This window comes from Chaetodon trifascialis, chromosome 11 (genome assembly GCF_039877785.1).
Source record: "Chaetodon trifascialis isolate fChaTrf1 chromosome 11, fChaTrf1.hap1, whole genome shotgun sequence".
NCBI classification, from domain to species: Eukaryota; Metazoa; Chordata; class Actinopteri; order Chaetodontiformes; family Chaetodontidae; genus Chaetodon; species Chaetodon trifascialis.
The window spans coordinates 20,365,169-20,387,500 of NC_092066.1; the positions used below are offsets into that span (position 1 = coordinate 20,365,169).

A 22,332-nucleotide genomic window follows, 5' to 3' on the forward strand; every position below is an offset into this window, starting at 1 on the left:
AGTGGCCATGGAGAAGGTGCAAGAGCTAACGGTCCAGCTTACAGATGGCACTGTGTGTAAAGCCATTAGTGCCAATCTGCTGTGTCAAGCAGGTATTTATGCCAGCACATTGTATGGCACTCAAAGAGGGAACAACGCCAGGACACACACATGCCCATATGATAGTGCTGACACTTGGAATACACCCAGAATGCTATTGTGTGTGTGTGTGTGTGTGTGTGTGTGTGTGTGTGTGTGTGTGTGTGTGTGTGTGTGTGTGTGTGTGTGTGTGTGTGTGTGTGTGTGTGTGTGTGTGTGTGTGTGCGCGTGCGTGTGTGTGTGTGTCCTGGGTTAGAGATGGGTATGATTAGTACCCTACTGTATTAGACAGTGACAGCACACATGAATAATGCTCTTATAGATCTTAATACGCTTATGAATTTTTAATCTCCTGCTCTGCTTCAGTGAAGGCCGGCACTATAGGTAGAGAGATCAATGCGGACACACTGCCTTGTTTTTTTCCCCATCGGGGACCTGATTGTGCTTTAATGGAGAGAGCTGTGATGGAGAGGGAAGAAATTGACTGTACAGGCCAGAACAGCTCCACCTGCCAAATCCAACACCAAATTCAGACTCAGTCAGCCGCAAACACTGTTGGCTGTGACTCATAACACGTGTCTCTCCTTCAATCGGCCATACCGTTTCTGCGCACACACTCACAAACCGTGTACATCTGAAGGTGTGATTCTGTATTTAATTGTGGGCTCTCTGTAAAAAAAAACGCCCTCTAACTCTGATTCATCCTGTTTTTCTGTGTGATCTCAGACAGTTCAGTCTGGATAAATCTCTACTAAAGCTGGAAACAAGAGCCAGGACTCTAATCTGCGATGCCAATGGCACACAAGGGCTCTGCAGTTAAACTGATATTGAATTAGGGGCCAACTTTGTAGACACAGTGACAGCACCCAATGTAATTTTGCATGGATATTTATAAGCACTTTCTCTGATTTCAAACTGTTAAAAAGCACTATAAAAATCTCAAAATGGTATTAAATGTAAAAGAAGCAGCCAGTGTGTCACGACCAGCTGTCCATTCGCTATTGTTGGAGTGGCCTTTGAAACGTATTAATACTGTCAAAGATCTGACTTTTTGTTTACTGTGGTATCTTATTTTTGGAGAGTTCCTCAGGTTCACGAGTTGCCAAAGAGGGCATGAAACACTCCCTCTGTCAACACTCTCTCTATCTCTCTCTCTCTCTCTCACACACACACACACACACACACACACTCACACACACACATGCACACATTCACAGATTCACATTCACACAGACAGACATGCAGACGATGCTGTGTTACTATATTTTCTCACGCTGGAGTGTCTCTGCCCCGTGATAATTGTGAATTTAATTGATGCTGTCACATGGTCTGTAATGGGGTTTCAAGTGATTGCAGAGGCAGTGTGAAGGAAACACAGATTTTTCTCGAGGAGAAAAGGCGCCTCAGCAGAGCTGGGATTAAGAAAAAAACACCACTTTCTGATTAGCTTTTCTTCCATCCTCACTCTCCTCTTGAAATGCAAACTCCCGAACACCTCGTGAGGAAAAAACGTGACATATATAGTAGCTTCCCCCTCTGTGAGGAAATTCCAGCATCTCCATCTCGCCCTGCTTCACCTTTTATAACAATTGAAGTGTATGAGCTACCTGGTAAGTCGATGAACATGCATATGTAATTCACCAGTGCAACAGGAAATGGACCTAGGCTATCATCATCATTAGCATATCATTAACACAAGCATGAACATAAATAATTCATAGTTAGTGAAATATGCCTGTATTACACAATTAACGTTATTGTCTTTGCTACACATGAGGCTCACATTACAGCACAATATGAATATAAAACATGCAGACATCAATGCGAATCAGTAATGAAATACTTTCAAATTCTGATACACCAAACAATACCAACCAATTCTCTGAGTAATGTAGTGTCTTATTACATTGAATGATTCATTAACATTCACTAATGTAAATTGCTCTGGAAAACACAGTTAAAATACTTTTGCCTGAGGTTATGTTAAGATATATATATAACCAGGTTACTGACCTTTCTGGTATTGATACCTCCTGCGCTTCTGTGCGGCGCCTCTGGGTGCAATGTGCGCACGCACGATATTGCGAATGCACTTGTGGGAAGTCTGATGCAACGACAGGAAGAAGGCTGTCGCAGGAAGTTGTGTGCCGGTGTTTGAGACTGAGTACATGTGCATGCACATTATGCTTTTCACTGATGCTCATTAGCTACAAGCCTGGTATAGAAAGTACATTTAGTCAAGTGCAATTCTGAGGTAAAGGGCTTTGACGTCATGATTACTCCGCTACATTTCAGACAGGTCTATTGTACCATATTATTTCACATTCATTTCACAGCTAGTTTCGTTCCACTTTGTCCTCTTCAAACATAGAAATACTGCCTATATGCATCTGTAATAGTAATCCCGTAGGCTAATACTATATGCAGAGTAATGCTCTAAAAGTGCCCATTCTGCATATTGATTTCTCTTGTTTTGACAGTTCACAGATTTACACGTGATTATTCACTTGTAATAATAGTTGGATCATTTCTTCTCCTGAGGTTTGGGAAAATAAACCTGATGATCTCAGCTTGGGTTTGAGACTTCACATTTACGGCTGTTTGCCAGACGAGGGGGGGTCTGACCAAATACACTATCAAGTTGCATTATGTGTAGCATCCCGTGTTATTGGAGCTAGATTCACACTAAAAGTCAGGACATCTCGACCTCTTTCTGTGTCTGTCTTTTGAAAGTCTCCCAACTTCATGAAAGGAATACCCCTTTAAAGTCAAACTCTTAAACATTTTAATAAAGCCAATCAAACCCAATTTTTGATACTAATTACGCCTGGCATTTCTTCTGCTTTCCTTATTAAATGTATTTACACTCATTAGTTACCTAAAGTAGTTTGCATCAGTGGCAGAATCCACCATTCCTGTGCTGGATCCAAACAGCATGCACATGCACAAGAAATGCTGGATGAAATTTACTCATTGGACACAATTTGTGGCCATTTGTCACATAATGTTGTCATTTGAAAGTGCAGAAGTCTTTATATTTTTATATTTATTATATTCTACAGATTCGAAACTGATGTATTGCTACTTTCACCATGAATACTTTAGCTGCAAGCAAATGCTTTTAATTTCCTCGCTGACCTGAATGGAGGCTGACATAAATTCACATTTTGGAAAACACACAAACAGTTGTAGATTCTTAATACATACAATATTTGTGATGAAAATCCACATTGTGTTGGTAGTCAAACATGCACAAAAGGCTTGTAAGTCCTGCTTTAAAGTCATAAATAACACTAATCAGATAAAAGCGTTCCTTATGAAGCTGGAGGAAGGAGAGAGGCATGGTGTCACACAGACATAAAATATAAAAACAAGAAGAGTGTGTGATGATGCCAAAAGCAGGGCCAACACTAACTGTAAATACACACACCTCCTGACAAGGAACTCATCAATAATGATGAAAAAAAAATGTCTCCTTGCAAACAGATCCGTGTTTTAGCGTTCTTCCACCCTGTAGAAATCATTTAGCCTCCGGGTCCGAGCACAGCAGGGGTGAGACAGCAATTAGAGAGTGACTGTGGTGTTAGAGGGAGGGAGGAGAAGGGGGGATAACAAGACCGAGGAGAGTGAGATTACCATGCAGGACGAAGAAGGGATGATGTTGAAGGAAGGGGATAAAACTGGCCAGAGAACAGAGAGAAATTAGGGAAGAAAGGGGATGTACAGTACAGCGTGGGCAGCGTTAATGGCGTGCCGATATACAGAACGGGGCGGCAGGGAGAAGTGGTGGAAAGTGAGGAAAGGTTAATGGCTTACGCTTGGCAGAGGGGAAGAATGCATGAGGCCGATTAAGGAAAAAGAGGAGGGGAAGGAGTGAGAGATCACACACGTTTCTAAAGCTGACTTCACAGCCCGTCAAGGCCTGAAGCAACACAGAAAGACAGACCAAGAGAGAGAGGGAGGGTCATGAATAGAGGCATCGAGGAATGCACGGCATCACTGCATGGACGGGCAGAGTTTACACAGAGGAAAATACAACAGAGTAGGTGAAAGAGTCAGAATGGAGAAAGCGGTTAAATACAATTATAATGGAAACCCCTGTGGAGGCCACATTCAAATGTGTCTCTGTGCTGAGTGGGTGCAGGATCACATAGAGAAAATAGTAGATGGGATGACTGAGGGTACAAAGCTATGAGGGGAGAAGAAGAGGAAGAAAAGAGGAGAAACTGTGGAGTCTATTAAAGATGGAATTCAAAGGAAACACAGCCTGCCTTTCTCTCCTTTACTTCCAATCTCCCTTTTCTCTTTATAGCCCATGTTTCATCTCAGGATAATGTCGAACAAATCAGCAAAGTGAGCATCTGAATTCAAAGCACCGTTCTCCCGGATGTGAGAATGGCAGTATTTTATCTCTGAGAGTATATGAACCGCCTGGAATACATCTGCGCCATTTTCAACTTAATATAAAAATGCATTTGCAGATAACCCTGCGAATGTGGGTTGGTATGCACGTAACCTTAACAACCTAAGGTAATATAAAAACACACAGTGAAGCACAAACTGGGAGTTTGAGCCAGTTTATCGCTTGAGGCTAACCCTTCAAGGTTAGCAGTACCAATGGTGAGAAGTAGTGTGTTGCGCCAGGGCAGGGTAATATGACACAGGGAATATGTGAAGTGAGGAAGCCGGTGCAGGACTTGAATTCATGATTATGCATAGCCCAGCGTGAGCTCTGTGACCGTGACCTTGAGCTAATATTAATGCGTCGGCCTGGACCGCGCCCTCCACTTCTCCCGTGGCCCTGAAGGAACCTGTGAGTCAGGGAGCGGCTGGCATGGAGGGAGAGGAGGCCAGAGGAGGCTAAAGAAGAGGAGTCACATGACAGGGAGAGAGAGAGTGAGGGCTAAAGCTGAAAGGTGACACAACGCACCCTCAGGCTGCCATAGTGGAACATATTATTGCAGCTAATGATAAGATCTGCTCAGACAATCATGGCTGTTTTTAAACACGTCTGATTTGAACTTTAGCATATAAATAGACTTTTGTAGCAATACAATATTTATATTTCGATGTAGCTGATTTAAATGAGCAGTGACTGCTTGTCTGTTCTTTGTTTTTAAATTCTAACCAGTTTTAACTTCAGTATTAGCCAGCAAATCAACACAATGTCAATATCTCTGTGTTAAATCATTAGCTTTAATCTTTGTGGAATGTTCCCATGTTAATAATATGCTGTGTTGAATTAGGTTGTTGGGTAATCTTCTGAGCCTTACTTTTCGTGGACTAAATTCCAGCACTAAAGGCAGCAACATTGGTAATTTAAATATGGTATGAAAAGAAAAAGAAAAAAGAGAAGAAAAGAATAATCTCATACTGTATACAGTATATATATATAAGTTTAGCCTGGTTGTATGCAAACATCAGCTAATTGAATGGTCAGTCCAGTTTAGTTTATATAGAAAACCTTTTTTTTCTTACTATTAAAGACTTTTAAAACTGAATAACTTGAATTGCATTTGTTATGAACGTGTAGCTGCTGATTTACACATTTGAAGTCATGTTTCTGGCCACCTGGCAAATGGAAATCCAGCATTCTCTCTCTTTTAGCATTTAGCTTTTGGTCTCCTGAGCAAAATATCAGACTCTTTAGCTGCTAAATGCTCCAGCATGTTCACCAGCTCGTCTGTTTGGGACTAGGCAGGCAGCAGTGGTTTATGAGAGCTCTTTTGTTGAAAAGAGTCGCCCGCTGAGGCTGAAAACAGGCTTGATGAAAGCAATGAGAGTGAACCAAATAGTAAAACTGCAGGCTTTCAAACCAAAATAATGAGCAGTGAGATGTTGAAATACTCTGTGAAACTGAGTCATTTCATTCATTGTTAACATAAAGATATGGATTAGGGCAGCTTTAAGTTTCTCTAGCATGGTAATAAAAACATCAACATTTGGAATCCATTTCTTCAACCACGTTTTGACTGTGGGCAGCTTTTGGAGCCGAACAGCTGGTGAGAGTGGAGGCTGAGAGAGGAGGTAGCAGGTCAGAAGAAGAGAGCAGGGTCAGGATGAGACGAGCAGGAGGCCAGAGGAGGGCAGGTGATAGTTGGCACCTGATGGGAGGGGGTGACAGAGGTGAAGAAGAAGGAAGGCGGGCGATGGGTGAAGAGGGAATCTGCTCCTCAGCTTGCTTTCAGATGCACACCCACAGGCTAATAATTCAGTTCATTCTGACAGGCGTGGCAGCACAAACACACGCATGCTGAGATAATTCAATGACAAAACCTACTGATAAAGTATGATGTATATACTGTACACTCCATACAGCTTGTATGTTAAAAGTGGGATAATATGCAAGGACTCCACATACATTTTCAACAGTGCAACACTGCTGCCGTTTTATCCCTTATTTACGTGTGACTGTTTGTGTGTTTGTGCACCATTATTTGCACGTGTAAGCGTTCCCCTTTGTGTGGCGCACCGCTCAAAATTGCCACTGAGCGCTGCGTTTAAAGTTCAAATTATTTCAACTTTGACCTTTCAAAGCGCAAAAGATGAGCAAACAGCTGTATCTGACGAAGCCACAAGCGACACATGCAAGCGGGGGAGGCAGAGAGTGATGGAGGAAAAACTCCCTGAACTCTCTCACACATAGAGAAGTGATGTATGGTGAAATGTCAGCAGTCAGATGGGTCTACCAGGTTTCTGAATAGGCATAGAACTTACCTCTATCTAATTCTAAAGTTAGCTTTGCTGTTTAAATACATTAAACACTGGCTTTACACCTGCGCTTTGCCTCTGCAAGTGTTTGCACCATACCCCGCGCCACCCCACGGCGAGCGAAGAGCAAATTTCCTGTAATCTTAAGGCAGTGCTGCTCACACATAAACACACACAGACCATTGGTTCCCAACGGTAAAAACCCATTCCTCTTGGCAGTGGCACGCGGTGGCATATATGTGGGCGATTTGCCCTTTAAATGTACAGCAGTGAGTTAAAGCCTCCAGTGGCCTTTTCCAAGCTCGTCTCCCTCAGCTAAAAATATGATGTGAAGTGTACACCACCAGAGTGGAGCACTGAAGCAATAAAACACAAACAATCACCAGCCGAGCCGCCACACAGACACACACACTCCCTAATACATCAGCTGATTATGATAATCAAAAGTGGGATTTGCATACTCTGAGGCTAAAAGCACAGTTTTGTCCTGAATAATGTATTGCGGAGGAAGGGAACAGTGGCGAGATGCATTGAACAGCTTATGGTGCGAAAGGAAAAGTCTAATAATGATGAATAATGAATGTTCTGTTAGGTAGTGTGTGAGTGGGAGGAAGCGTGTGTAAGTGTGACAGAGAGAGATTTTGCAAGCTTCGTGTGTGTGCCTGTGTGTTTGTGTGTGTGTGTGAGTTTGTGTGTGTGTGTGTGTGTGTGTGTGTGTGTGTGTGTGTGTGTGTGTGTGTGTGTGTGTGTGTGTGTGTGTGGGGTGTGTGTTGAAGGAGGCCGCACAGCATGCCCTCCAGAGACAGACTGAATTAGATCAAACAAGAACGGGCAACATGTCCACACCACAACTGAATTAAAGAGGCAATCGACACCAACCAACCTTCAATGCTGAATCAATGGAGGATCAATGCTAAACAATTAACTTCTGCTCATCATGACGTATTTAAAGTGTCTCTCGCTGCAAGACAAACAGGCAGGGAACGTGGGGAGACTGCTTTCAATCCCGCCTGACATTTTACTATGAGTGCAGAACAAAAGGGACTGACTGCGAGAATGGGTTTGATTGAAAGTTCAGACGGAATTTAAAACTTGTCACAGCACAAAGGTCTGTCTTCTCAAGTCACAAGTGCTCCTCAGAGGCTGGCTGGTTTCTGCTTCTCTTTCTGTGGGGGGTTTATGTTCGAGTGCCTCTGCATAATTGGAAGGTGTTTTTGTTATGTGTGTCTGCGCTGATTAGAGAGCAGAGCCGAGCAGTGGAATGAGAGCATGCAAATGCGCACGCATGTGCGTGTCACACCTGTGGGGAAACGCTATTTGCATACTTATTATGGCTGTGGCTATGTTTTTATGTGGTTATAATGGTTTGTTTAAGCCTAGTAGAGCGCAGGCCAGGCCCCAAACAACAAGGGGGAGTAGGTAAGGTTTTCTCTCAAGAACTATGAAATGAAACTGTATATACAGTATATATGACAAGCCTTTGATATAGTACCACCACAATGTGGCACAAACATCTCTCTGCTAGAAACAGGCCTATCACGCATTAGCCTGCTGTGGGTTAGATTATTACCCAGACACACACAGAATGACTTTTTTCTAAACGACAGAGTTTAGAAAATACTATTTGTGCTATTTCAACTCGTTCACGATGTCAGGCACACCCGCCCACTACAAAGCCCACGCACTGTACATTCTGCATCACACTCCCCACACACACACACACACACACACAGAGGGGAAGGAGAGGGAGCTAGTTAACAGAGCACAACAGGTGGATCTGAGTGAAAATACAGTAGGTAGACCGTAGATAGAGTAGGCGAGGAGCCAATATACAACCAGGGTGGGCAAAGGCAGACTTGACAGACAGAACGCCCAAAGAACACTGCACAGTTGTCCTAAAGCTATGGCTTCGTCTACACTTTGACACTGCAGTCAAAACACATCAGCAGCACATCAAATATGCTACTTAACAGTGAGCGAGAGCATCATTACGCAGGAAAGCACTCCAGGTTAAAGTTGAACCAGACACTCTGCAAATACTGATCGGTATAATGGACAGTTTTGTTAATATGTTTTACCTCATTTTCTTTCACGAAAGTTTGACTAATGATTGTCAGTTTACTTCTGTCTTTTGCCCTGTGTGACCTATGTTTAGCATTTTCACTGTGTTTCCAGATCCCAGTAATGAATACAGTGCTATTACCACAGAAATTGTAGCTGAAGGTGTGACAATAAGACCCAACTTCTGATTCATTTCCTTTGATGTAATCAGTGACTCATTAGGGACTGTATGCAAATTATTAGGTCCCATTTCCAACAATGCCCGGTTATGAAACAGTCACATAGTTGATCTGATACATCAGGCCACAACATCAAAAATCATTTGATGTCACTGATCTTTATGTTTATTATTTAGGCATAATAGTGGTTGTTCTAGAATATTATGGTGATGAAGCCCTTCAGCAGCTACAAACCTGGTGCCTGTTTTGCTTAATTAGTGACAGTGGTCTTAGTATAGTTTAGTATTTTATATTGTGGCAAAAGCTGATTTGTTAATTCTTTATGACATGTTTTTGTAATTTCCAGTACATTTCCTGGACATAACCACATCATTTGGCAGCAAGTATAGGAAACATAAAATCACAGTGTTCATTTGGTACACTTCCAGTTAAATAATTCAGTTAATTGCTAGCATATCGAATAATAAATAAGTCATGAATGCAGACTGTGGAAATGGAGACAATGCTACTATTAACTAGGAGCAATAGTGTGTTGATCCTAGTTGCCCCATTTATTTAATTAAAAAAAACAAAAAAAACATCATAGCATCATCTGCTGCTAACATTTTCCCATGACTGACTGCCAAAGCAAAAACAACAACAACAAAATTATTTAGAAAATTGCAAAAGAAAATAAAACATTCTGCTCCTCAACAGACGACAGACATGGTTGTTGTTGCCGTGGAAGCATTTGTTACTGTACCCAAGAGACTCGATCCACTCTCCCCCCAAGGAGAGGAGGAGGGAGTGAGACGGTGCCTGGACACGGGCGAGAGATGTGACCCATGACCAGATGATTATACTTAATAGAAATACAGCGTGGTGAGGACACAGTGTACTTCATACACAACATATAAAGCAGAAAATTGTCGAGCAACTCTGGGCTTCGAAACTTTTCGAAACTTTTACTTTTTGTCTTAAACTCGTCCCTCTCTCTCTTCCCCCAGGGAGTACAGTACGTTTAGACATCATTCAGTGATTACCCTGACAAACCTCCATATTTTAGAGCAAATCTATTGTATAATCACGAGCTTTGACCAAATCGCACGTCTTATACAAACAGTAATAGCAGTTACCATTTGAACTCTCTCCAGGGTCTGTCTGACCCTGATGTCTGTTACTTCGATTCAGAGGAGACTTCGAGAAAAACTTCACAACAAGTTACAGTAGAAAGTGCTTTACAATGCAGACTGACGACAAAATAGAAATTTAAAACAGGAAATAACTATGAAAAACAACAAAAACTAAGTAAGGCCAGCACAGGAGTCAAACATCAAGCACACATTACAGATCAAAGTAACAGGTAACTTTTTAACAGCTTCTTAAAACTATGGACTGCTTGTTTTTCAAGACAAGGGGAAGACGGTCAAAAGCTCGGCCACCTTTGATTCTAAGGCTTGATTTTAGGACAGGCAAGGGGCTTTCGTGATCTCACCGTGTCCAGGAGACAGAATAATTCAGATATATAGAGTGGAACCAGCCTGTGAAGTGCTTTACAGGTGATATAATCATCCTAAAAATCAATTCTGCATTCTGTGGAACACCAATATAGGTTGGCCAGCACTGGTGTAATGTGTGACCTCTATCATGTATTAGTTAAAAGTCTGGATATAAGTCTGAACTGAAGCTGAGACACAGAGGAGCAGCTCAGTGGTGGTCAACGGTGAATTACAATGATCAAGACAGAAGGAAACAGAAACATGGAGGATATTTCCGATCCTGAAAAGATAGAACAGCTTTTATTTTGTTTCTGAATTAGAAGAAACAGGATTTGCCCACCTCCTTTATGTGACACTCAAATTCCATATGTTCGTCAAAGAAAAGTTGTGTCAGGGTAGAGTTGGAGGAAATTAATCAAGTCCTTGATAGAGGCAGTCGTTAGTAGTGTTTAGTAGTTTAGTAAACTGAAAGAGAAGTAAACTGGGTATTGTTTGCTTAAAAGTGGTAAGAAATACCCTTAAATCAACAGATTAAAAAGCCAAGGGTGAGTGTGTGCAGGGAGAAAAGAATAGGTCCAAAGATTGAGCCTTGGTTTGCACCACGTCAGTTGAGTAGATGAAGAAAAATAATGTCTGACAAGTAGGAAGCAAACCAGTCAAGGGCAGACCCAGTTATACTCGCCCAGTCCTGAATATACTGAGGAGAATAAACACCTTAATGTTTTTGTGTGTGAGTCAGCATCACACAGAATCTAATAATGGACTAATATATATGATAATAAATGGAGAAAAAAACAAAGCAAAACCTTTCCCATCACAAACACTTGTATTGCACATATAGCCTGTATCCTGGTAACAAAAGGGAAAACACTATATTTTTAACCCTACCTTTTTAAATCAGCTGATTTTTGTTATATATGGCGCACTAACGCTACTCTGGAGCCTTGCTTAGGTTTAAATTCTGCTTTATTTTCAGAGAATTTCCTGTTTTCTCCCAAATTAGTATTAACTAACAGAGGTTTTTCCAGGAAATGTCCTGGAAATTTGGACCCATAAAATACAGTGCCCCTTATTTCACTTTAAATGTGCCATTTGGTGATTATATTGCAATTTATTCTGCTCCATTTACACATTAAGGTTAATGTGGAGGTTAAGTTAAGAAATTAGGGGACTCTGTGTTTTTTGAGAGAGAAAAGAAAATATTACTAATGGAGGAGCGTGTTTTTTTAAAAGTCAAACATAAGGGTCAGCCTCCTTTTCCAACAGGTCATCATTTCACACGGTCCCTTACCAGTCAAATATGAATGGCACTGGTGCAGTTAATCCCATCCTTAAGTTTAAGAGACATCAGCTGTATCTGTGTCCACACACGAGTTTGTGCATGTGTGCGCAGGTGTAGGAGTGTGTGTGTTACATCTCACTCTCCTGGGGCCCAGATGGGGATCCATTGCTCTCCAGATGGGAGAGAGAGCTAAGACATCTGATGATGGCAGAGCTGATCACAGTCGGGCTGAGAGTTGTTGACTTTAATTAATAGTCGCTGTGTAGATGTTGGCCTCAGCTTTGTGCTGCGCTCTATTAACCGCCCCACACTTCCTGGCCTGCTCTCAACTGTTTCTTCCCTCTCCAGGTCAGGCGCCACTGGCACTCACAGGCACACACAAAGTGCACAGGTAGACACACACACACACACACACACACACACACACACACACACACACACACACACACACACACACACACACACACACACACACACACACACACACACACACACACACACACACACACACACACACATATTCTTAGTCACGCTTTGGCTCCCTGTCCACTGTGTGCAATGACTGTGCCAAGTGGAAGTTCAGCCAGGGCAGAAGGAGACTTAGAGTCATTACACCTCTTTCTTTAAAGTTACTGTGCTGTGACCAACACACACACTCACCTGGAGAGACTGTTAAAATGCACATAGTGTAAGACAAGTGTTCACACAAACGCGCACACACAAACACTTACTCATACCCTCAAGCAAAACTAATGACATCTCAGTGGTAGGTAGGCTGGCCACAAGGCATGGTTTCATTTCAGACGGCTCTCTGAACTCATGTGGGCCCTGTCCCAAATTAATTTTGCTGCTGTTTTTCCCTCATCGGCCTGTTTCTTCAGACATCTCTCTGAATTGGTGGGCCTGCTCCAAATCGATTGGCTGACCCTCTCCCCTCTGCAGTGCTTGACACTCCCTGGCTGATATGAAAGAGCTGGCTCAGACCCAGCCCCCGGCGATACCTCCACCCAGCCTTGTTGTGGAATTTGACTGGCCGCTGGGGCTTCGCAGTTGTCCTGTAGGCCGCTGCTTCTTTTGAAGTCGCCACACAGAAGATGAATAACTTCCCCTGCTCCACGGGCTTACAGATGAGATTGGGGGATATTCTCACACCTGCCTGCGTGCCCTTGCAAGCAGTTCCTGCTCGGGGAGTTGAACCTTGTTGCCAGTCGCAGGGCAGCAGTGCCGCTGTTTGCCTATTGGCATTTCATGTGAGCTGCCAGCTGACTTTCCACAGTACAATTTTTCCTGCTACTGTAACCTCACCTCCCTTTCAGCCACACACAAGCAGCCACGCACACAAGCACGCTGAATTTGTGGGAGAAAACATCCACATTCATTAGGCTAATGCACAGCTGTGGAAAAAAAACACATTTTCCTGCTGTTTTTATGATTTATTGTGCGGCAGAAATGTGAAATTGTGTATATGGTATATTAGTTATTTAAGTGATTTAGAGGTTGGCAGAGAGTACTTTTCCTCCTCGCTTCATGATTTATGGTTATTGCAAAAATGTGAAATTGAGTATATGAGTATAAGCATATTACCTTATGATAATATAAGTAATTGAAGAGATTTAGGAGTCTGGGGAGGCTGGGTGTTGCATACACAACTGGTGCCAGGGAAAATGGAAATGGCAGCTTATCAAGCTGAAATCACTCTCCAAGCAGAGGTGACACATCAGTAAATTTGGCTTTTGTGGCCAGTGGCTTCATATTGTTTGGCTCTTGATATATTTGATGGTAAGGGGGATATGAAATGCAGGAGTTATGAGATGTCATATTATTCACGTTAAGCGGATGTGAAATATGGTGATAGCCAGTTGTGTTATAATATTGTTTAGCTATTTTTGTACACTGTCAGGTGGCTGAAAGATATTCCAAAGCTGTGCCACCTCTGTAGCCATAAAATATCCAAAGCCATTATATGGTTAAGTGCGTTTTCCTTATTATACTTTCCTATTAATCTTGGAGGAACAGATAAGGGTGAGGGGTCAGCCTTAAATGGATTTGGTTTCCTTAGGCTGGGCTCACTTGCACCAGAATGACTCTGAGCGGCGCTTTCAATCAGCGCTGCCACCACTCACTGTGGTAATGATGGCCGGGGCTTCATTAAGAAGCTCGTTAAGTCCCCTCGTTAAGCTGCAGGGCCGTTAAGACTTTGATTGTTAATGGCTCTTCGTTAAGGAGAGTGAGGAACCAGGCTCTCATGGTGGTCCTGACCAGCCGGGTGTTTTGGACAATTGGCCCCAGTTGGCCTCACAGTAGATGGAGGATGAGAGCAGGCCTGAACACAGTGGAAGTCATTGTAAACTTGTATGACCCTGGCTGCAACAATACTCAATTTATTATAGTAGCAAAACCTGTAAACCTACACAGGTGCACTGGTGATGGACCGGAGCGAAACACGTGTGAGTGACGAAAACTGATTAAAATAGCTCATATTAGGCTGATCCAGATTTTCCTATGCACAGTGATGAGTAAGGTGTGTATGAACGTTTTTTAACTCAGAAATTCATACGCTCATTACGACACATTTTCACTCAAATGTCTCATTGGATAAAATAATGAAATGATGACATTTTATATCCAAAGGTCAAAGGTCAGTTTCACTGTGGCGTCATAATGTTCAGCAAAAACAATTTTCTGTCCATTATTCAACAGAAGGGGAGATTGTGACCATATTTCACATTTGGTCAGATACTGAATTGGTGAAACTAATCTTGGGTGTCCGCCTTGAAACAGTCTGTATTTGCAGCTTCTTTGCAGCAACATCCATATTTGAAGCACTGTAGTCACTACTGAAAAAAAGTCAGTAAGTGAAGTCGGTGTGTTTCTCTCTGGGAATGATTCACTGGAATTATACATGGCAATATCGTGATAACTTCCATTTTGGCAGAAAATACACATAATGCCCCTTATTGAATTTTCATTCCTCACTGGATGTACTACATGAGTCTGGACAGACATAGATGTAAATGTAACTTGACTGGTCGGCTGAGGAATACAACTGTGAAGTGGTAATTCAAATTTTTCTTCTTTTGCCTCTCCGGTACTTCCAGGCAGTCAAGCTCTCACTGTTTTGCTCGCCTTGCACTGATTGCACACTATTTCCTTCTGTCATTTTGAAATAGAGTGAAACTGAGGGATATGCCAGTTTGCCTGATTGTTTGCAACACTGCTTCTGCCAGGTTTGTATATTGTAGCAGGGCTGCCTGTAGGAGGTGTATGGGGAGGTCATTTGTTGACTTGACTGTAACTATAGATGGTGCACTAACACATTTTGGAGCTGGGCAGTGGAATTTGATTGGACACTGATCCTGAGCTCCATGTGGATGCATGAATCAATGCAAATTATTATTTGAATCTACACGGCCAGGTCTTAATTATGCAGCTATCAAGCCATGTCACAGTTGTGAGAGGTGTTGTGTGGGCTCAAAACAAAAGCAGGTAAAAACTGAGGATTTCTCCAATGCTAATTAACATTCAGAACATATGGAATAGGCGGCCAATTAAAATCAGGCAGGAATACGTGTCTGAAATCCTACCCACATGACTCGTGTCTGCGGGTCGGCAAACAGAGGGAGCTGCTGATTAAAGGGACTGAAGGGCAGGTGTGCAGACTGGTCAGATCATATGACTGAGGACGGTATGATGAGCTGGGGACAGCTGCGAGACAGGAAGGTTATGCCACTGTTTTTGACTCTCAGTTGTAAAGAATACAATTCATGATGGTTGAATTCTACTCTGCTGCTTGGTATCACACATGCTGGTCCACTGTGCTGTTATTACTGAATTTGAATAGAGAAGACATCTGTGCTTTTCCTAGTAGTGTATTGATAAAGAGTATTTGGACTGAAGTGCAAAAATGAAGTGAGATGCCGCGGCATGACAAGTCCACTGCAAATTTATGTGATGACATTTCAAAATGATTCACTCAATAACTTCACTCTCTACAGACCAATGGAAAAATAGTTGTGTAACACACACACACACACACACACACACACACACACACACACACACACACACACACACACACACACACACACACACACACACACACCTGATTTCGTGGATGTTTTGATACTTTTTTCCACAAGACTCGTCACTGTTTGGTTCCTCTAAAGGCACCATGAATCCAAGCTGACCGCAACCGCCTTTACGATAAAGCCAGTTCCGAAGTTTCCACAGCTAATTTTAAAGCTGTGAGTGATTGACATTAAAAATAAAAGACTCCTGGTGAAGTACCTTTTTAAGTCATATTTCAGAAACAGAGTTAGCACGATCACACTAGTTGTGGCATAGCCGATCAAAGATAGGCCCCTTCAGTTGCATTACAGGCTGCATGGGTATAGAGAACGCACTTCAGAAGAGCAATAGATCTATTTCTAGTTTCCTAAGTGCATCCTGCTCTCACACAACACCCTCTATGTTGGCTAGAGTGCTTTCAGATTTTCCAATTTGCATTGTGATTTAAATAAAGGGATCTTTTGAAGGTGAAGTGTTGTTTAACTTTTGATGTTGTGCCAAATTGTTCACAGAGCTTTAGCTTTCAACTTTCCGACGGTCTGAACTTATGATTGCTTTCTTAGCCATAAACAACCTTGTCAACATCCAAACTTATCGTTTACCCCCCGGAAAGCTGCCGTATCCATGCTATTTCCCCCTTGAAAAATGGCGATCCTCAAAGTAAATGAACATTTCGATTCACAGTATCCATTCTCATTTCATTTCGCAAATGTGCTTAGCTGTTGCCACGCAACAATGCTTTCCTGAGCTAAACCCCCATCCCCTCCCCAGCCGCCTCTCCGCTCCTCTCTCCATCTAAAGTCACAATGTCACACTTTCTTGCAAGTGGGGGCTAATTTAGCACCCCTTTTTTTAATCACAGTTGCTATTCAGTCCACGTAGGTGGAGGGTAATGAGATTGAATCTTGATGCGCTGGGCGCATCCCGCTGGCGTGTCTCTCTCGTCTGGGACGGAGGACAGTGTGGAGCCTTCCCTGATATTACCTCTCCCTGCATGAGAGGACACTGGTCGCTCTGCTGCTCTGCCATCCCGCCAGGCGCTGATCCAATAAAGCTCAACACAGGGCTGTGATCGATACAGCATGTCCCACTGCCATGCACCCCTCCACTCTCCTTCATACACACCTATTAGTTAGGGAATAATTGATTGGCCTACTGTTCGTTATTCCTTTGATTTGGTGCTTTCATTAAATAGCCGGGGCACTGCATGTGCACTGACTAGTAAGCTCTTGCCGTCCACAGCTGCTGGGTGAAGTGAAAAGAGGCTTTAAGAGTGAGCAGGAGAGTATGTGTTCTGGATATCATTGAGATTAAGGAGATCCTGGTTCATAACTGCTCATACTGCAGGAATAGAGAGATGAGACGGTACAATGGCAAGAAAGTGTGTGTGCGTGAGAGAGGGAGGTATTGTGCGTATTTCTTTTGTCTGCCTCAGTTTAAATTCATTATATCCTGGAGGCATGCAGAGGATAATCTGCTTGTTTTGTCTTCACTGCCTGCCTGGAAAAAACAAACTTAATTTTTAACTAGTGTTTACTCTTGTCTTTCTTTTCCACCCTTTATGTTCCTGTCTGTCCTTGTCTCACTCCCTTCTAATTTCTGTTTCCTTCTTTTCCCTGTTCGTCCTTGCTTTCATTTTGTCTTTTTTTCCATGTTTTCCCCCCTTTCTGTACACCTCTTCCCATCCTCTCTCACCCAGCTCCACACCGACATGGACAGGAATGATGGACGCACTAAGTATGTCCTGCGAGGCGAGGGGGCGGGCTCGGTCTTCGTGATAGACGAGAAGACAGGCAACATCCACGTCACCAAGCCGCTGGACCGTGAGGAGAAGGACGAGTATCGTCTCATAGCCACGGCCACCGACAGGCAGACGGACCGTGCCCTGGAGCCCTCGTCACAGTTCATAATTCGGGTGCAGGACATCAACGACAACCCGCCTGTCTTTGACGAAGGCCCCTACAGCGCCACCGTGCCTGAGATGGCAAATATAGGTACTGGTACTTTGGTGGGCAGTGGGTGGTGGGCTTAGATTTTATTGAGGGCAGAGCAAGAGGAGAGAATGCTGTGCGATGTGTGATTTTGGAGACAACTGTTGTAGGCAGCTGGCCAGCCTTCAGCGAGGCGGAGGGTACACGCTGTATGACTGGCGGAAAGGTGAGGGGGTAAACACTGATGACAGCGTCACAAAAGTGACATGAAATAAAAGTGTCATGAGGAAAAATGCCAAAAGAGCAAGAATTCAAAAAGGGCATTTTGAAAATAAGTTTTAAAAATGTACCAAAATACTTGATAACATTGGTTTTCTAGCCTAATATATTGTACTGTAGGTATTAATGTGATTGTTTATTATATGTCTTATGTAATACTGAATGCTTTGGCTTCAGCTTCTAGTAGTTTTCTAATTCCCGTGTCCTTGTACCCACCCAAAAATGAATTATTGTATATGAACTAGTTTTATCTCCAAGCAAAGCTGCTCAAAGCTGTCCCGTAATATGATCATTTGAACTTTCTGCTGTGATCTGATTTGCTCAGTAGTCCACACACACGCCGTTTGTTGCAGCTTTCCCACAGTTGTAACATTAATAAACTGCTACTGCAGTACCATCTGCCACCCAGACAGCAGCGAAGAGTTACATTTTTCATGACAGAAAGATGATTATGTTTAATCTTCAGACCGGACATGGAGGTACTGTTATTATCGTTTGACCGGTCCTCAAAGCTTAACATGAGGTAACATAATTGCAGTCCTGGATTTGGGGAGCTTTCCGGGTTGCTCCTTTGGCTGACAGACCAGATTCGGCCTGGAATCTTTGTCACATGTCACACACATTTCTTTATCTCATCTTTCATGTCCTTTCTCCTCTGTGATTGAGTAATGACAGTAAAAATGATAAAAAGAATAATCTTAATAGCTGGGATAAGAACTTACTTTGATGGAGTGGGTTATTGAAGTCACATTCTGTCGACGAACTAAGGCTGTAGCGTTTTGTTGGTTTGCTGTTTAATCAGAATAAAGCACCAGCCAGTCACTGCTGTCAAGGCTCCAAAGTGATGGATGTCCCCCTTGACCATAGCTAGACAGTGTGTTTTATTATTTCTATCTCAGAGGAATGAATTGTCTGAAGGTATTTTATTCCACAGCTTTGAATTGGTAGTCTGCATAGCCTGCGCAAAATCATCCCTTACAGTGAGAAGAATATGAAATTCTGAAAAACACAAAATATCAATTATTGGCAGCTAAATTAAACCAGTAATGGACTCAGTGTTGGAAATTTAAAAGGTCTATTAGATGAACTGTAATATAAACAGCAATTGCGAAAACCACTTAAAGTGGGACGTGGACTAATATTTGAAACACAATGAGCATGTTAATGTAGCCACAGATGTCTTCAGTGTGAGGACTTGACAGCTGCAGGTATACAGCCATTATACCACACTGCCATAACATTACTGCCTGCCAGGATTCACAGTGCATTACCATTTTGTGCACAGCCTTCAGCCTTCATCAGAATGAACCCTTTAAATGGGCGCTATATGGTATGAAAACCTGCTCCATTTCAGTAGGTTCAATACAATAGGTTCAACACATGGCTAGTTTTCAGAATATAAAGTTGAGTGAGGGAGAATTTATTTACAACTGAACATGGAGTGTGAATACTGCATCCAGTATGAAAACAACAGAGCTTTCTCCAGCTGTAGTCCGGAGCTGTTGTCTTTTGTTCATGCCGAGCATGCAGATGTCACCGCTTCACATTTTCCAGCATTTTTAGCCCAGAGTGCTTTTTTGTGTTTGACAAAACAAACATGTTCTTCTCTCCAGGCTAACATAAGATGAGATTAAAAGTTCTGAATTCAGTTGTTTCTTGATTGACCCGATCAAACAAACTAAAGGCTCTGAAAATCAGCTTCTTCCTGTGAGTGATGGGATCCTACATGACAACAATCCTTTGCCAACACATTCGGTTATTTCATGTGACAGATTTCTGTGTTTCCTTCCTTTTTTCTGTACTCTTCACATGGGTTTGAAGTGGGCAGGGCCCAGTTGGAACAAAGTAATGTCACATACTTTCACGCACCAATCAGGAGCGAGCAACATTTGAAGGTGAATCTGACCAAACCTGATCAAACCACACGCACACAGTGATGAAGCAGATTAGTTGTAAGTCTGTTAACTCTTCAAAGATAAATAAATAGTACCTAAAGACAGTCTTCTTCTTTAGTGTTGCTTATTTATTTATGAATATGAATAAGTTATAGAGAAATACTAAGATTTGAATTTCAAGTTTTCAGGGGCTTTAATGCATCAAACAAACATGGATCATCCTCATATAAAAACACAATAAATTATTAGGCTACTTTAAGGAGACCTTCTGTTCTCACGTTGCTAAACTCTATGGTAAACGATCACATGCATGTAAAGATAGCTAATAATTCATGAACAGAACTGTGGTTTACAGTCAAGGTAGAGTTATACACACAAGGTGAGGATTCATCTGTAGCATTAAATGCTACGCTGAGACTGGTTAGCATTCAGTACAATGCTACAGTTTCATTTTATTGAGCCGAACTGATACTTCATTCAAAACAAGCAACATCTTGTGCCTCAAGCAATTGCCAAATTATAACACTTAATAAACTGTAATATAATTAAGTAAAAACAGAGATTAAACTGTTCTAGGTTTAATGAATGAACTGGGAGATGCACGTCCATATGATATGTTAATAAGAGGCTTCTTTGATCTGCTGCGTTTCTCTTTAGGCTTTGAGACTTTTGCAAAGTTAAAGGCACTCTGAGATCCACTCTGCAAACATTTACTTACGTGAGAAATCTGGCTACCTGGCTGGCAGGTGCAGGAAGGAGGAAAGTAAACTATTCCCCTCTGCATAGTTTCAACAGAGCTTTGAGTCAGAATAGAAGACTCTGGGGATTCCCAGGTGCCCTTTTCAGACTGTAGCACCTAGACATAGTTTCCAAAGGGCTTTCAGTGCAGTTAGAAGCTAAAAGTGGCACAAAGTGAAGGACATTTGTACTGCCATAGTTTCTTCATATGTAGGACACATGTTTTAGCTCGCTTTAACAGTTTCCACTCAAAATTTTTTATAAAAGAGTTTGATGTAGACATGTTTGGTGGTCTTTAACGAAACATACAGTAAAATATTAATTTATCTTGAAAAGCGCATGCGAATTATACACCCCAATATACCTATTGTGGAAGTTTTATAGGAGTTCTCAAATGCACTTGGTCCCCAGTTTTTGTTGGGAGCAGGCAGGTCAGGCGGTGCCGTTCAATTTTATTACTCTTTCAGCATGAAATTGCATCTCTGTTTTCGCCTCAGACCAGACAGGAAAAAAATTTCATGGCTCGCATTGGCAGATATGCGTACACAGACCTCTCCAAACCCCCAAATCAAATGCAAATGGCACCACAATTTAAGTGCGATGCCGGCAGAATCTGTAATGGGTTAGATTAATGGATAATTTTGAATAAAACTGTCACCACAGCTGCCTGTGGGATGTATGAGGCCTTTCCCTTTTCCTGATTAAATACCTGTAGCCATCAGACAGGAGCAGGAATGATGATGAGGAGCACATGCATTCCATCTGCAGGGTCTGATTGAAGACATGTGCAGCTTGTAATTGTGTACAAGCCAAACAGTTTGAGTTATTACAATCATAATATGGTTATTAATGTTAAGGGGAGCTCCCAGGTTATGTAATCATGTAAGTGGCTTAAACAGACTATTGTTTTTATCTCCGTATTTGCAGTTGTGGCGTGATTGTGCGAACTGAATACAATATACTTAATCATTTGAGCATGCAAAAAATAAGCATAGAACAGTGCAAATAGAAACAGCTTGTATTGTGCTACATGAAAAGAAGACATAATCTGCCTATTATGGATGCTGTCTATTCATATTCGAGGCGCGCACACAGTGTGGCTGCTTTGGGACTCTGCTCTTTCCAGACAACGGCCTGGACTTTTCTTTTGTGTCATTTGGAAAATTTCTGCCGCTTGCAATCGAGATGAGGAGCTGATTGGCCACATGACTGAAACCTGCCCTGATTCCACCTGCTAATTACCTGTTCATCCTTTTCCATATTGCACTGTGATGCAAAGTGTGCAAGTTCGTCACACCCACCTGCACTCAGCAGTCACTCGCACCCAGTGTCAGGAAAACAGATCCCCCGCTTAGTGAAGCAGTGCGCTGTGAAATGCTTTTACTCGAGCGGAAATGTTTGATTCTTCAAAACGAATCAATTCAGCCAACACAACATTTGCGATAAAAAAGAAAAGTGGGTTTCTGGGGCAAACGCCTTAAAATCCATCATCTCAACCTGATATACCTCAGTTCTTAGAGGATCAAAATCTACAGTAAATCTGAGGGAGCAGCGTTGAATGAAAACATTTAAACACTGTCCGGTTTCATGTTGGCATTGATGTATGGCTGTGACTGTGTATCACACACTGTT

At 42.3% G+C, this 22,332-nt stretch overlaps 2 protein-coding genes across 5 annotated transcripts in view; both read left to right on the top strand.

The window, feature by feature from the left end:
* Positions 1–742, top strand: part of LOC139339495 (E3 ubiquitin/ISG15 ligase TRIM25-like) — a 308,448-nt gene extending 307,706 nt beyond the window's left edge. The window contains exon 8 of the mRNA XM_070975146.1: positions 719–742. The gene's annotated coding sequence lies outside the window, so the exon portion shown is untranslated. The remainder of the gene's footprint in view (positions 1–718) is intronic.
* The window catches only part of LOC139339494 (uncharacterized), a 138,601-nt gene that overhangs the window by 50,681 nt on the left and 65,588 nt on the right, over positions 1–22,332 (top strand). For all 4 annotated transcript variants that reach the window (XM_070975141.1, XM_070975144.1, XM_070975145.1 and 1 more), the window contains one exon: positions 17,557–17,851. In XM_070975141.1, the coding sequence (XP_070831242.1) occupies positions 17,557–17,851 (295 nt within the window). The remainder of the gene's footprint in view (positions 1–17,556; positions 17,852–22,332) is intronic.